This window comes from Adiantum capillus-veneris, chromosome 12, assembly GCF_014529385.1.
Source record: "Adiantum capillus-veneris isolate H3 chromosome 12, ASM1452938v2, whole genome shotgun sequence".
NCBI classification, from domain to species: Eukaryota; Viridiplantae; Streptophyta; class Polypodiopsida; order Polypodiales; family Pteridaceae; genus Adiantum; species Adiantum capillus-veneris.
In genome coordinates this window covers 102,732,983-102,747,349 of record NC_140942.1, presented here as the reverse complement: position 1 = coordinate 102,747,349, position 14,367 = coordinate 102,732,983, and the positions used below count along the sequence as shown (strand labels likewise).

General features: G+C 39.2%; 1 protein-coding gene across 1 annotated transcript; it reads right to left on the bottom strand.

Annotated features, from left to right (window-relative positions):
* Positions 1-4,478: 4,478 nt before the first annotated feature.
* On the bottom strand, positions 4,479-5,184 carry LOC147446239 (uncharacterized). Its single transcript, XM_086526197.1, has 2 exons — positions 4,650-5,184; positions 4,479-4,531 (listed from the first exon to the last, which is right to left on the bottom strand). Exons 1-2 carry the CDS (start codon positions 5,182-5,184, stop codon positions 4,479-4,481), a joined length of 588 nt encoding a protein of 195 aa, XP_086382323.1.
* Positions 5,185-14,367: the final 9,183 nt, after the last annotated feature.

The window sequence follows — 14,367 nt, the reverse complement described above, 5'->3', positions numbered from 1 at the left end:
ACACTCATTAAAATTAGTGCAGTTGCAATGAAAGAAGATCCTTTTGCCAATAGTTTTGTACAGGTAATGAAAAAGGGCAACCTGCATGGAAGTGGTGGATGATGATTGGTGTGGAGCATTACTCTACCTTATGTCCCCTTGCAATAAATACTGACACAATGTGCAGCAAAATCAAGTTCAAAGACAAACTAGAGTATGTACAAGTATGTTCACAACACTATTCGCAACAGACTATTAGCATACAGAGCGGATAAATTAGTTTATGTGTTTTGCAACGAAAAGATATTCAATCACATCAAAAGTGTTGGCTACGAGGAGGAAATGCCAACCTGGTTGTATGATTGTCAAAACGAAGACAAAGAAGAGTTCAACGTTGGTGTATCTCAATGCACTATATATGAAATAGAAGAGAATCTGATAATAGATGTGGAGGCTGAACTACAAAGAGATTCACAACACTCAAACTTAGAACCAAATAACAACTTCACAGATTTAATATAGCTTGAGCGTAGAATGAAGATTGTGTCAAAAGACATTGTAAAAGACCTTGTATTCAATGTGTTTTGATCATATACAATGCTTCATATTTGCGATTATATATAGTTTGTCGATCTCAATTGTGTTGCTCTGAAGTAGCATCTTGGTTCCCAAACAGATTTCTAATTGTGCTAGGGGTATCTTGGTGGGCTTGCTTGAATTTATACTCATTTTCCATGCCAAACATAATCTATATTCCTTGTGGAATATCTTGTGAAGAGATTGGACATCGTCTACTATTTTACATTAAAAAAATAAGACAAGCAAAGTGATAATAATGACCACATGTCAATGTATAATATCCACTCCATCTATCAAAATTGTTGCAGCAAACTGGACATTGGGAAGATGAGGATGCATCTGATGTAGACACAAGGACCATATTTGGATGTAGGACAAGGTGGCTTATGTATGTCCCTTGTACAGGCGGACGATTCAATCACTGTGTCAGATTCTAAAAGTCTTCGCTTAAGAGGTGAATGCTTTTCTCCATCTCTGTTATTTTTGTATCTTTCTGTACCATTTGTGTCGTGTAAATATCCTTCTCTCTCTTTAACTATGGGTCGGTGCCTTCCACTATCAGTGCTAGCTCATCGTGGGTGAAAGTGACACAACTCTCCCTAATATCATGAGTGGCAACAGTTGTCTCCTTTGACAAAAACTCTACTGGTCATTGTTGTACAAAGTGAACATATAATATTTTTGCAAAATATAACGCACAATCTGCATTGTACAGTGGATGACCATAAACTTCCAAGTAGATCCTCTTAGTGTTTTCTTTGATTGCATCGTGGAGGCACTTTGATACCTTCCACCTTTCTTTCTTGATCTCTGCGTCCTCACATGGCCATATTGTTTTGATCATGTCCTTTGTCATTTATTTATTAACCTCTTTCCATTGTATGTGGTTTGGATTTGCCCATTTTGAGAGTCAAGCAGTGCGCCTTGCTTGCTATGCCAACATAGCATGTGACAGAGACTTCATGCACTGAAATGCATTAACAATCGCTTGTTGTTGATCATCATGCACTGGTTGGGTGCCACAAACTTGTTCTTTATCGGCCATTTTCTCTTGGAGTTGCAATGAACAAATAGACAAATATTCAATATCATTGGCAAATATATATTCTCGCGATTCAAAATTCTCACAGATGCACAAGGTAGCAACTTCTTGTCCACTACATCAGACGTCATAGCCGACTAAATCAAACCACAAGTGATGCGACTAAACAAAATCACAATGTCCGGACCCAATTGAATCACAAGACAAATTTGAAATACCCCTTATAACACAATAAATTTGAATCGATTAAAGATAATTGAATCAAGGAGGGGAACCACTCCAAACCAGATAATACACTTCAATAAAAATAGACTACCCTGGAAGACAGATGTGTATCATAAAAATGTTTAGATCGAATAAAAAGATGGTGCAAGTTCAACAAGGGGATGTTGGACAGGGTTAGGGTATGTCTTTAAATGTTATTTAAAAAATATCGAAACGTTAGATGCATTTCTTCTTTGTTCCCACTCTTTTAACTTCATCCAACAATCTACTTTAATCTGAATGGCCCTCATAACATCTTGGTCCGGGTGGTAAAAAATATCTTCTGGAAAATAAACGTTTCTAGTTGCACTCCAAAAACCTATTAGGATGTCGAATAGATAACCCAATGCATAAGTGTCGCTCGATTTTGTGTATGTTTATATGCACCATGGATCGTATAGTTCTAGAGCAATCCACGGTCGCTTATCCATCTCTGCATCCCCTGCTCTTTGTGCCTCCAAAACTGCAGATTTTGACTGTGCGCTTAGATGTAGATAATCAATTGATGCGTACTTAGCTGGTGTTCTGAGCATCATTCTTCAATCAATGATGCTGACACGGGGTTTATTTGCGCACGTAAAATCTAGCATTATGCTGAACGGGTACAGGTCACTGTGCACTATCCAGATTGAGTGGCAGCCGCAACGCCATCAATTAAGGCATGACAAATGGCTGGCATCTGCTCGATTCCTGCCTTGATGCGTACCATGTCTATCTCTTGTACATGAAGATTTTCAAGATTTTCCTTGATCCTTGGGTGAATGGTAAGCAGCACATAAGTCCCCCACGTTAACCCCAATGTAGTATGGGAATACTGCATGTGATCCAAGGAGCTTTGGTGGTAAATCCAATGCACCTTATAATGAAGGGGTGAAGCGTTTGCATTTCTTGCTTTTTTTGAAAGCTGTCAAATATCAGCTCACTTCCTCCTTTGTAGCATTTTCTGAAACATTCTTTTGAATATGATTAGCTAGTATATAAGTTCATAAGAACACTTAAAAACAACAAAATCAAACATTTGTATATGAAATACCCTTCACAGCCACGTTACCGACCAAGTATTTCATATACTTAATACTTAAAAAATTAATTGCACATGTACATACAAATTATTCAATGACGTTCGTACAGTCAAGTTAACGACCTGAACTACACATTGATGCAAAAACAGATGCTTCTAACAAATGGTACTCAATTAGCCGCGTTACTGATCGAGTGCCGCCCGAATCTAAGGAGAAATAATGGCTTTCATACGAGCATCATAAAGCCGCATTACTGATCGATGCCCATATGTTTTTTGGAAAGGGGGAAGGGAAGTTGACTTACCACTATAGAAAGTTGGATCCACTATAGGTATCAAAATATCCTTACACATGTGACTTCACAAGCAAAAACCTTAATGTGCTATACTCAAAGAGGTTTATCAGTTTGCAAGCTCAGCTAGACAATGAATACACAACTTAGCGCTTGGGGCAAAAGACTTTGACCTTTTCCATGTAGTGAAATGGTATGTTGTTCATCAAGCTCTTTCACCTCCTTAACTAGAGTCGTTTGTGTCTTGGACAAATACTTGTTCTTGTTCATTAATGGTTGAGATTGTTCGACAGTGTCTCTTACATCAAACATGATCTCCTTGTGTTATAGTAGTATCTTTTTCCTATTAGCTTCATTTTTTTGTTCCTTCATAAGAAATAGCTTAAGCCCATTTTGACCTTTATGGTGAACTTTGATCATCGTTGCACATAATAGGCATAAATGACACACAAATGATTGGGCACATACATATCCCACTAGCTCAAATGATTTTGAAATAGGCTCCCAAGCTAAATCATATCAGTCTTGAACCAGTGATAGTAATCCTCAAACTTAGATAATAAACTCCATAGAGTAGAGCGTATGACAGAGCTCTGTACGGATAGAGTTATATTCAAGTACCCAAGTCATAGAGAAACGTATAGACACAAGCCATCCCTAACCAAAATCCCTCCTAAAAATCAACTTACTTGATACATATCAACCATGGACAAATTCTCCTGAAAAAGCACAAATAAGACGCATTCAAGTGCAAATTCTATAACCAAACAAAGAAAGAATCAACAAGAAAAGCACTATTGAAATTAGTAGCCACACCCATAATTCAATAGCAAGAAACGCTAGTTAATTCAAGATCTAGCAAAACAATCCCATTTGAGATTAGCTAAACGTACTTAGCTTTGAACTTGATGCTACTACATAGTCCTAGCCTTGCGAGGATGGATACTAGGTCGCTCAAAATGAACAAAACTCACAAGAGCTAATGATGTAATAACCATCACTACTAGACACATAAAATTCAAACCCAATCCAAACAAGTCCTAAATAGCCTCGTAGAGAGCATCTCCCAATGTTGATAATAAGAGGCCTTTAAATTTTGCGCTCGTGACGAGCCGGCCCATCTCTCTAATTCAAGTCCTGCGGCAAGTTGAGCCATTGCGACACCACATCAGCTGGCTCCATCATCATCATCATCTCATCATTCTCAGAAGCTACATCGCTGTAGTTATTTGGGTGACTCCTATCATAGTAGTTAGCTTCTGCCTCAGCATCATTGGCCGGTGCTTCAGTCGAGATGTAATCATAATACGGCATTCTGAGCTGATCTCCACTTATAGTCATACCAGCCGAGACCTGCAGATACGTATAATTATCAGCGCCTAATTTGTCAAATAGCTGCTTTCAAGTGCACAATGTAGTACCTGGGCGTCCCCTTGCGCAGTCGACGCAGCCAATTCTTCCAAGGTGGCACCTGGCCGGATCGGCATTAAGTTAGAGTCGACGTTGGGCTCGTGCACAACAACCTGAGCTGCTACGCCGCCTGCTTGCCAAATCTGAGCTTCCGCGCCTGCAGGCGGCCATACGAGCTGCTGCCCGCCGTCATCTGCCGATATTGTTGTTGCCCATGCAGAGTACGCATGAGCAGCGCCATACTGGGGCTCAACATGCTCTGCAACATATTGATTATCATAAAAATAAGTAGCACTATCGCCAGTATTGTGGAAATTTACTGCATCGCCAGTATTACAATCCTCTGCTGCATAAAAATGAGTAAGATCTTGGGCCTGTTGCTGAAGTGCCAGAGGTACGCCTCCACCTGCGCTACTGTAATTATCTGCACTGTCGTTTACTTCACTAACAGCTGACTGCTGCATATTGTAATGATTCTCCGCAAAGGAGCTAGATGGTTCGGTTTCTCCGAAGATGCCCGCAGTAGCGCCTGCGTCTTCCTCGACATAATTAGGGCATCTTTTCTGCCGTAGCACTTCATTAAGTTGAAGCAACATCAGCTGATTGTGGAGGCCGAGAATGTGGTTGCTGATCTCTGCTTCTGGCAGCCGTAACATTGCACCATTCACGTCCAAACAATTACTGCTTGTCATCATTGTGGCGTCAGCATGGGTGTCCAGCTCGTTTGCAAAAGTACATTGTGAGACTGCAGTGAAATTCTGGAGCTCCTGCTTCGTGCCGATTTCCTGTGCGCTGATGTTGTGCCCATCATTGCTTGCGCTTACATTAATAATACAGCACCGTCTACTAACAGGCAATTTGACCGGTCGGCCATCTACCGGATCGAGTCCATCAATATGGCTCCGGCTATTCATTTGTTTACAGGGTTGTCTACTAACCTTGCATGGAATCTTGGCCGCCGGAGCTGCAGCTGATACTGCGAACCGGGAACTAGGAGGTGGTGTGAGTTTATCGTCGGGGTAGCGTCGGCGAGCTTGGCTCTTGGCAAAGGCCCTAACGACAGCTCGGCATATCAGAAAACCTTTTTGTTGGAGCTGACTATCCTTCAAAAGCTGCGCCGGCGAGGCTACCACCACAGGGGCTTCCGTCAGGTTGATCGGCCGCTTGAGGCCTTTAGGCTTTTTCTTGCACGCGATGACAAACTCCGGGTCCCGCTCAAGTAAAGCTTGGATGTTTAGCTTCATGACGGCAGCAGCCGCATTGTATGCGCTGCCATATTATTGTTTAAGAAAAATAATTGTAGTCTTAACTACTTGTGCTCCACCTTCCTCATTCCATGTAGTTTTTGCCCTTCAGAGCCCAATATTGACATTATGCACCGAAATTTGCAATATTATTTGATCTTGGGTCAAAGTGTAAATAGGTACATTCCTATGCAGGGCCTAGTATGTCATTGAATGCACTCAATGAATGATCTGAAGGCTAACCACTCTCAAAATGCAACACACTTCAACAAGAACAGGTACACAATTTATACTACGCAATGGTTTCCACGTCACAAATGTTACCCACGTTGTAGCTTGCCTTTCGGATTTGAATGATCCAATCTCCATTTTTCGTTTGGTGCCATATAAATTGTTTGCCCTCTCTTGTTTTTGTAGCGCTTCCAAGAAATGTTTTGGGCATATGCAGATTTCAACACACCACCTATTCGTAGGTTTTCCCTTCCATCTCACCCCAACTGCAGATGAAGAGACCCCTGTCGTCCTACTACTGGGCTGCACAGTACCATAGCACGATAAGCCCTAGTGAGTATGACGTAGCTCAATTATGATAATCAATATCGTAAAAATCATTCATGCGCCAAGTTTACAAAACACGTCTCATTAATTTATATAAAGAGGCTATCCTCGTGATTGCATACATGTTTCTGATCTCTAAAAACTACTCATGCTTTCAAGGTTGTGTAAGATGTGGAGCCTGCATAAGATATGAAGCATAATTTGAAGTAAAATAAGAATTTAAGCTCATTTTAGAATCAATTCTATATATTATATGCCATTATCATTATAGTTATTTATTCCAAGTTAAAATTTTACCAAAAAATTCAAGTAGGAACCCCCAAATTTTTTTTTCCTCAGGTATTCGACTCTGCTCACCCCAAATTTGTGCGTTTTTTTCTGAGAAAGAAACAGGAATAAAGGAAAGTACATTTAAATAAAACTATGCGTTTTTTGACGAGCAGACGAGAATGAGAATGTGGTGGTAAGGGTTCGACACTCTGCACCATTTTGTCGCGCAATTTTTATCAGTAAGTCCAGCGACCTAGCCGGTGGCGCTCCACTTCGTCCAACGAGCAAATCACCTTGACCTGCGACGTTCACCATTGGGCTCTCTCTCTCTCTCTCTCTCTCTCTCTCTCTCTCTCTCATACACACACACACTCAAGCAAACGCAAGAACCTGTAGCTTAATCGCTCTCTCAAGAGCGGTACAACTTAAGCCTCTTGTTGGGAAACGCAAGTACCTTCGGCAGCTTAATTATCTGCTTATGTAGTAGAGAACCCTGCTGTACGTGGCTTGTTTCAGTTGAGCACCCGCACGCGCGCGCAAAGTACACACCGCTCGTAACGCAAAGAGGAGTGCGGACTAGAGAAATGGTACGCGATCAGAACACACGATGAATAATGAGAGGATTATGAGCCTATATAGCGTCTGCGTGCTGAATATGGCGTCATTAATTAGAGAAAATATACCAAAATTCCACATATAAAAAAAGAATGATATATATTATTGCTATTTTTCATAAATTATTTTTAATAAGGTTCATCGACGATGAACATGTAATCTCAAGTGAGATATTATGCCTTTTAGAGGTTAAGAAAACAATATATCCCTATGATAAGCAACATGATTAGACCATTTGAGCAGTTGTCCCCAAAGAGTTGGTCTAATGGTAAGGCACAAACTCTTTACTACTTAGGTAGAAGGATACGCACATAGATAGATAGGTACTAGGTTGATAGGACACAAACACACACATTTTATTCATCTCTTGTATATTGACGGGGTTTTCTGGCTCAACAAATGAGTACGGGATGTAGTTCCTGAAGCATGTGGACTCTCCTAAACTCAAACAGGCATGGGATATAATTCGTTTAGTGTGTGGATTCTTCTAGATGCAAACGAGTATGGGATGTAATTGCTTTATTGTGTGGATTCTAGCTTACACAAAAAACATTTAATAAAGAAAAGCACCCACTCGATCACTTGTGCCCGCCTCGCGACCCAAATTCTAGGAGATAAAAATCTCTATTTAGCTACTCTATAATATCGTGAGTTCTCACATACATGTAAATAGATAAAGAAGGAGAGAGATTGATCTCTTGTAGCTGCACACACACACAACTATGAGAGAATGCAATGGAGGTATAGGCCCAAATATACGTATTCCTTCTTTACTACTCAAATTTATTAGATTGCCCACAAAACATGTGTTCAAAATAGAAGATATTCAAATGAATATATACAGCAATTAATACGAATACACTAGGGAGTGAGCTAAGAAGATAAGGAGGTGCCATCACTCTTTATAGGTAGAACAAGCTAGTGAAGTGGAGGTCCAATACACACAAGTGATGATCCTTGAGTCAGCTACCTTGTGCGAGTGGCAACTATCATACTAAAGAAAGTATGGATGTACTTTATGAAAAACAAATACTTTAGTCACATTAAAAATTTGATGATTATGGCGGAAAAACAACTTTGAAGTATGTACAGCTCATGAGACTAGAAGGACGAGGAGAGTACTATATCTCAAGTACACCTTCTCTACTTTATATACTCATATGAAATTGTCTATGTCTATTCTGAATCAAAGCTATAGTTGGATCCTACTTTGGCATTTGGCTTTGATGACCATAGCTTGACCATAACACAAAATTGCACATAAGTAATGCAATTTCCATCAACACCTAACCACACTTCACCGTTAACTAGACGTAAAGAAGACCTAAAAACAAGTGCAAAGCCTTGTAGGTTGTTCTAGAAATATGATACATGAATCACGATCAATCATTTTTGGCTAAAATCAATTTCGAACATTGGGATTGTATCAGAAGATATACTACTAGGTGATAATGGTATAATAGTTTGTTATTTGAATATATCACTAGTTTTGGATGTGCGGATTGCTTTTCTCAATGATGATTGAATGAAGATATTTTTATGGAGCAACGAGAAGGATTTGTTATTCGAGGTAAAAAAGACCTTCTTACTCGGCTTCATAATGTTGAGCTTATATGTGAAGCTACGCAATATATGGCTTCTCTATATATGGCACCCAGGTCCCCTCTATATATACATCATCTCATGTGTGTATTCTACACACTTTGGGGTTCTACTTCTGTGTTCTCTCCTTCTCTCTCAACATGGTATCAGAGCAGTACGTTTTTGTTTTCGATTTTTCTCCTGATCAAAATCGATTTTGCAGAAAGTACCCGTTTGGGAGACCGGAATGGATGTGGTCTACAACTTTGCAGAAGGAAGTGTTTTCAAATTCTGCACCGATTTTGAGTTATCGTTCGCGGACTGCGTACATACATAAAAAATAATTTCCGTTTTTTTGTTTTTGATTTTTCTGCTTATTAGAAACGATTTTACAGAAACTACCCGCGTGAGAGACCGGAATCGATGTGTTCTACAACTTTGCAGAAAAAACTACCCGCTATGGGAGACCGGAATCGATGTGGTCTATAACTTTGCAGAAGGAAGTTTCTCTAAATTCTGCACCGATTTTGGGTTATCGTCTCGGACTGCGAATATATTTGAAAATCAAAATTTTACTTTTTGCTTTTGATTTTTCTCATAATTGAAAACTTCTCAATTATATTTTTCTTCATCAATCATATATTTGTTACTGACGTAACTTTGCTGCAGAAGCCAGTTACACATCGTTCCGATTCAGTCGAGCCGTTGATGATCGTCCAAATTCTATCGAGCTACTGTTGGTACATGATCTTTTGTTATATGATATACTCGTTCATTGATTCTCGTACAATTATTCTTTTAGAGATATAGTTTACGTCGTTTTATTGATAATTTCTCATTGATACCATAGTGATTTTGATGGTACCATGATGATGTTTTGTTAATACTTTGGTCATGGTGATTTTCGTTGATACCATGATGATATGTCATTGATACCATGGTTATTTTCGGTGGTACCATGATGATATTTCATTGATACCATGGTTATTCTCGGTGATGCCATGATGATGTTTCGTTGATACCATGGTTATTCTCGGTGATGCCATGATGTTGTTTCGTTGATTCCATGGTGATTTTTGTTGATACCATGATGATGTTTTGTTGATACCATGGTTATTCTCGGTGATACCATGATGTTGTTTCGTTGATACCATGGTTATTCTCGGTGATGCCATGATGATGTTTCGTTGATACCATGGTTATTCTCGGGGATGCCATAATGTTGTTTCGTTGATACAATGATTATTCTCGGTGATATCATGATGCTTTTCGTTGATACCATGGTCATTTATTCATTTTTATTGATATAATGATGATATTTTGTTAATACTTTGATGGTATTCATTGATCACGACATTGATAAATGTTGTTTTATGTAGTATATACACATATCATTTGTATCACGTAATCACACATTTTGTACTTTTACGTTTATACTTTATGTACCATATGTTGTCGTGCGTACATATGTCGTCAAAAGAGTGGCGTCGCGAACCATCTCTTATGGCATTGTGAACGTAATTATTTCATTAATGATGCTAATAATTTTCATGACATGTTCTTTTTGGAGTCTATGATCTATGTAGGATTGATCAAAAAATTGATTTTATGAAGACAAACTTGGTGACAATAAAATATTTATGAAGATATGTTTGGTGATGCCATATTGATGACAACATGAAGACATGTTTGGTGATGCGATATTGATGACAAGTTACACAGCAGATTCACGGAGACACTTTTGATTACAAGCTAATCGATAGCTTTTATACCTCTTTATTGAACCTTTGTATTCATTATTGTATTTGATAGGATAGGAGTAATGTAACTCCTCATAAAAAATTCATTGTAAAAGGAGTGATGTAGCTCCTCGTAAACATTTGTATATTTAATGATTTTTATAATATAACGATGGGTGTATATAGAGCTGTGGGTTTTTCCCTTGATCCCCCAAGGGTTTTTTCATCCACAGTTAGGGACCCTTATTTGAGCGGGGGTGTTGAGCTTATATGTGAAGCTACTCAATATATGGCTTCTCTATATATGGCACCCAGGTCCCCTCTATATATACATCATCTCATGTGTGTATTCTACACACTTTGGGGTTCTACTTCTGTGTTCTCTCCTTCTCTCTCAACACATAAAGCATATTATATGACGTCAAACAAGCTTCATAGGCCTAGTATATAATGTTTGATAAGATCATTCGAGCAATGGTCCCCAAAGAGTTGGTCTAATGGTAAGGCTTTGGCCTCTCAACCTACATGTTGTGGTTCAAATCCCCCGTTGGCTCACGTCTAATGGGGCACCTTGTGCTCACCTAAGTGTTCACATTTCTAGGGATCTTGCCCTTATACACTTAAGTGCATCCTTCTCCTAGGATAGGTCAATCAAGGAGAACGTTCCTAGGTGGTTGCTATTGTTGAGATGTAGAGAGAAAGAGAGAGAGACGAGACAAGAGACACACCATATACGCTCCCAAAGACTTATTCATATTGAGGACAAGATACAAATATATAGGTGAGACCAAGTTCAGTAGAGTGAGCCATATATAGCTCCAACACCCCCACTCAAACAAAGGTCTCTAGCTTTGGATGAAAAAACCCTTGGGGAGTTCAAGGGAAAAACCCAAGCCCCTATACAATGTGAAATATGAACCAGTGGTGATGATGTGAAAGTGAATTGTGCATCTATGTACAAATATTCAAGTGACTTAGATATCACAAGGTGCAAATGTGGAGTGTGCATAGTGCATGGTACCTAAAAGATTACAATGTCATATGTACAAAGCTACTACAATAGAAAAGAAGCTAATCTAGAAAGAGTGAGGCCGAAGCAACTCCAAGCTCCGAGCGCAAGAGGATGAAACGTGACTCATTGAGGCCTTTGGTCAAAATGTCTGCAATCATCTGGTCACTTGGACAGTGTTCAACCATATTGGTTCCCTTGCGTACTTCATACCTGACATAATGATAATGGACAGCAATGTGCTTTGACTTATGCGATTAGAACACACGATGAATAATGAGCGGATTATGTGCCTATATAGCGTCTGCGTGCTGAATATGGCGTCATTAATTAGAGAAAATATACCAAAATTCCACATAAAAAAAGAATGATATATATTGTTGCTATTTTTCACAAATTATTTTTAATAAGGTTCATCGATGATGAACATGTAATCTCAAGTGAGATATTATGCCTTTTAGAGGTTAAAAAAACAATATATCCCTATGATAAGCAACATGATTAGACCATTTGAGCAGTTGTCCCCAAAGAGTTGGTCTAATGGTAAGGCACAAACTCTTTACTACTTAGGTAGAAGGATACGCACATAGATAGATAGGTACTAGGTTGATAGGACACAAACACACACATTTTATTCATCTCTTGTATATTGACGGGGTTTTCTGGCTCAACAAATGAGTACGGGATATAGTTCCTGAAGCATGTGGACTCTCCTAAACTCAAACAGGCATGGGATATAATTCCTTTAGTGTGTGAATTCTCCTAGATGCAAACGAGTATGGGATGTAATTGCTTTATTGTGTGGATTCTAGCTTACACAAAAAACATTTAATAAAGAAAAGCACCCACTCGATCACTTGTGCCCGCCTCGCGACCCAAATTCTAGGAGATAAAAATGTCTATTTAGCTACTCTATAATATCGTGAGTTCTCACATATATGTAAATAGATAAAGAAGGAGAGAGATTGATCTCTTGTAGCTGCACACACACACAACTATGAGAGAATGCAATGGAGGTATAGGCCAAATTATACGTATTCCTTCTTTACTACTCAAATTTATTAGATTGCCCACAAAACATGTGTTCAAAATAGAAGATATTCAGATGAATATATACAGCAATTAATACGAATACACTAGTGAGTGAGCTAAGAAGATAAGGAGGTGCCATCACTCTTTATAGGTAGAACAAGCTAGTGAAGTGGAGGTCCAATACACACAAGTGATGATCCTTGAGTCAGCTACCTTGTGCGAGTGGCAACTATCATACTAAAGAAAGTATGGATGTACTTTATGAAAAACAAATACTTTAGTCACATTAAAAATTTGATGATTATGGCGGAAAAACAACTTTGAAGTATGTACAGCTCATGAGACTAGAAGGACGAGGAGAGTACTATATCTCAAGTACACCTTCTCTACTTTATATACTCATATGAAATTGTCTATGTCTATTCTGAATCAAAGCTATAGTTGGATCCTACTTTGGCATTTGGCTTTGATGACCATAGCTTGACCATAACACAAAATTGGACATAAGTAATGCAATTTCCATCAACACCTAACCACACTTCACCGTTAACTAGACGTAAAGAAGACCTAAAAACAAGTGCAAAGCCTTGTAGGTTGTTCTAGAAATATGATACATGAATCACGATCAATCATTTTTGGCAAAAATCAATTTCGAACATTGGGATTGTATAAGAAGATATACTACTAGGTGATAATGGTATAATAGTTTGTTATTTGAATATATCACTAGTTTTGGATGTGCGGATTGCTTTTCTCAATGATGATTGAATGAAGATATTTTTATGGAGCAACGAGAAGGATTTGTTATTCGAGGTAAAAAAGACCTTCTTACTCGGCTTCATAAAGCATATTATATGACGTCAAACAAGCTTCATAGGCCTAGTATATAATGTTTGATAAGATCATTAGAGCAATGGTCCCCAAAGAGTTGGTCTAATGGTAAGGCTTTGGCCTCTCAACCTACATGTTGTGGTTCAAATCCCCCGTTGGGTCACGTCTAATGGGACACCTTGTGCTCACCTTAGTGTTCACGTTGCTAGGGATCTTGCCCTTATACACTTAAGTGCATCCTTCTCCTGGGATAGGTCAATCAAGGAGAAGGTTCCTAGATGGTTTCTATGAGTTCTCTCCAAATTTCCCAGCACATGGTGCATCAATTAGGTGTCCATGGTGATACTACACGTTGCTCGATGCTCTATGATGACCACCCCTCTGCTCGCTTTCTCTCAAAATTCTATGTGAATATGGGAGCATGAGAGAGAGAGAGAGAGAGAGAGAGAGAGAGAGAGAGAGAGAGAGAGAGAGAGAGATAGATAGATAGAATTATCATCCACGGAGGTCAGATATGACCTATGGGACTAGAAACAAAGAATTACAAAGGATTCCTTCTGAGTGAGGGGGTTGTTGGATACATATCAGTTAAGGACCGAGGGTCCAATGAGGGGTGGAAAAGGGGGAGATAAAGTGAAATGAACAAAACCTAAGGAGGGGTAGGTGAGGAGGGTGCCGGTTTGGCAGTTCGGAACTCCTAGATAATGGCTTTACCTTCTCGATAGACTACCCATTTTCCTGCTATGCGCGCTTCACGCATCTTTTGGAGTTTTGCCTTCTTCTGCTTGAGTTGGGTGTGTGTGAGATCTTCAGAAAACCAAATTCTTGTGTCCTTGAAAAGCCTTGATTGCAAGCATACTAGCACTTCAGAAGTCCGGTGACCATCGAGGAGCCTTCCAT

Coding starts and splice junctions, on each gene's coding strand:
- LOC147446239 (XM_086526197.1), bottom strand. CDS start 5,184: ATGTTGCTTCAACTTAATGAAGTGCTACGGCAGAAAAGATGCCCTAAT. Junction 4,532..4,649: donor CTTAATGCCGATCCGGCCAG/GTGCCACCTTGG, acceptor ACGTATCTGCAG/GTCTCGGCTGGTATGACTAT.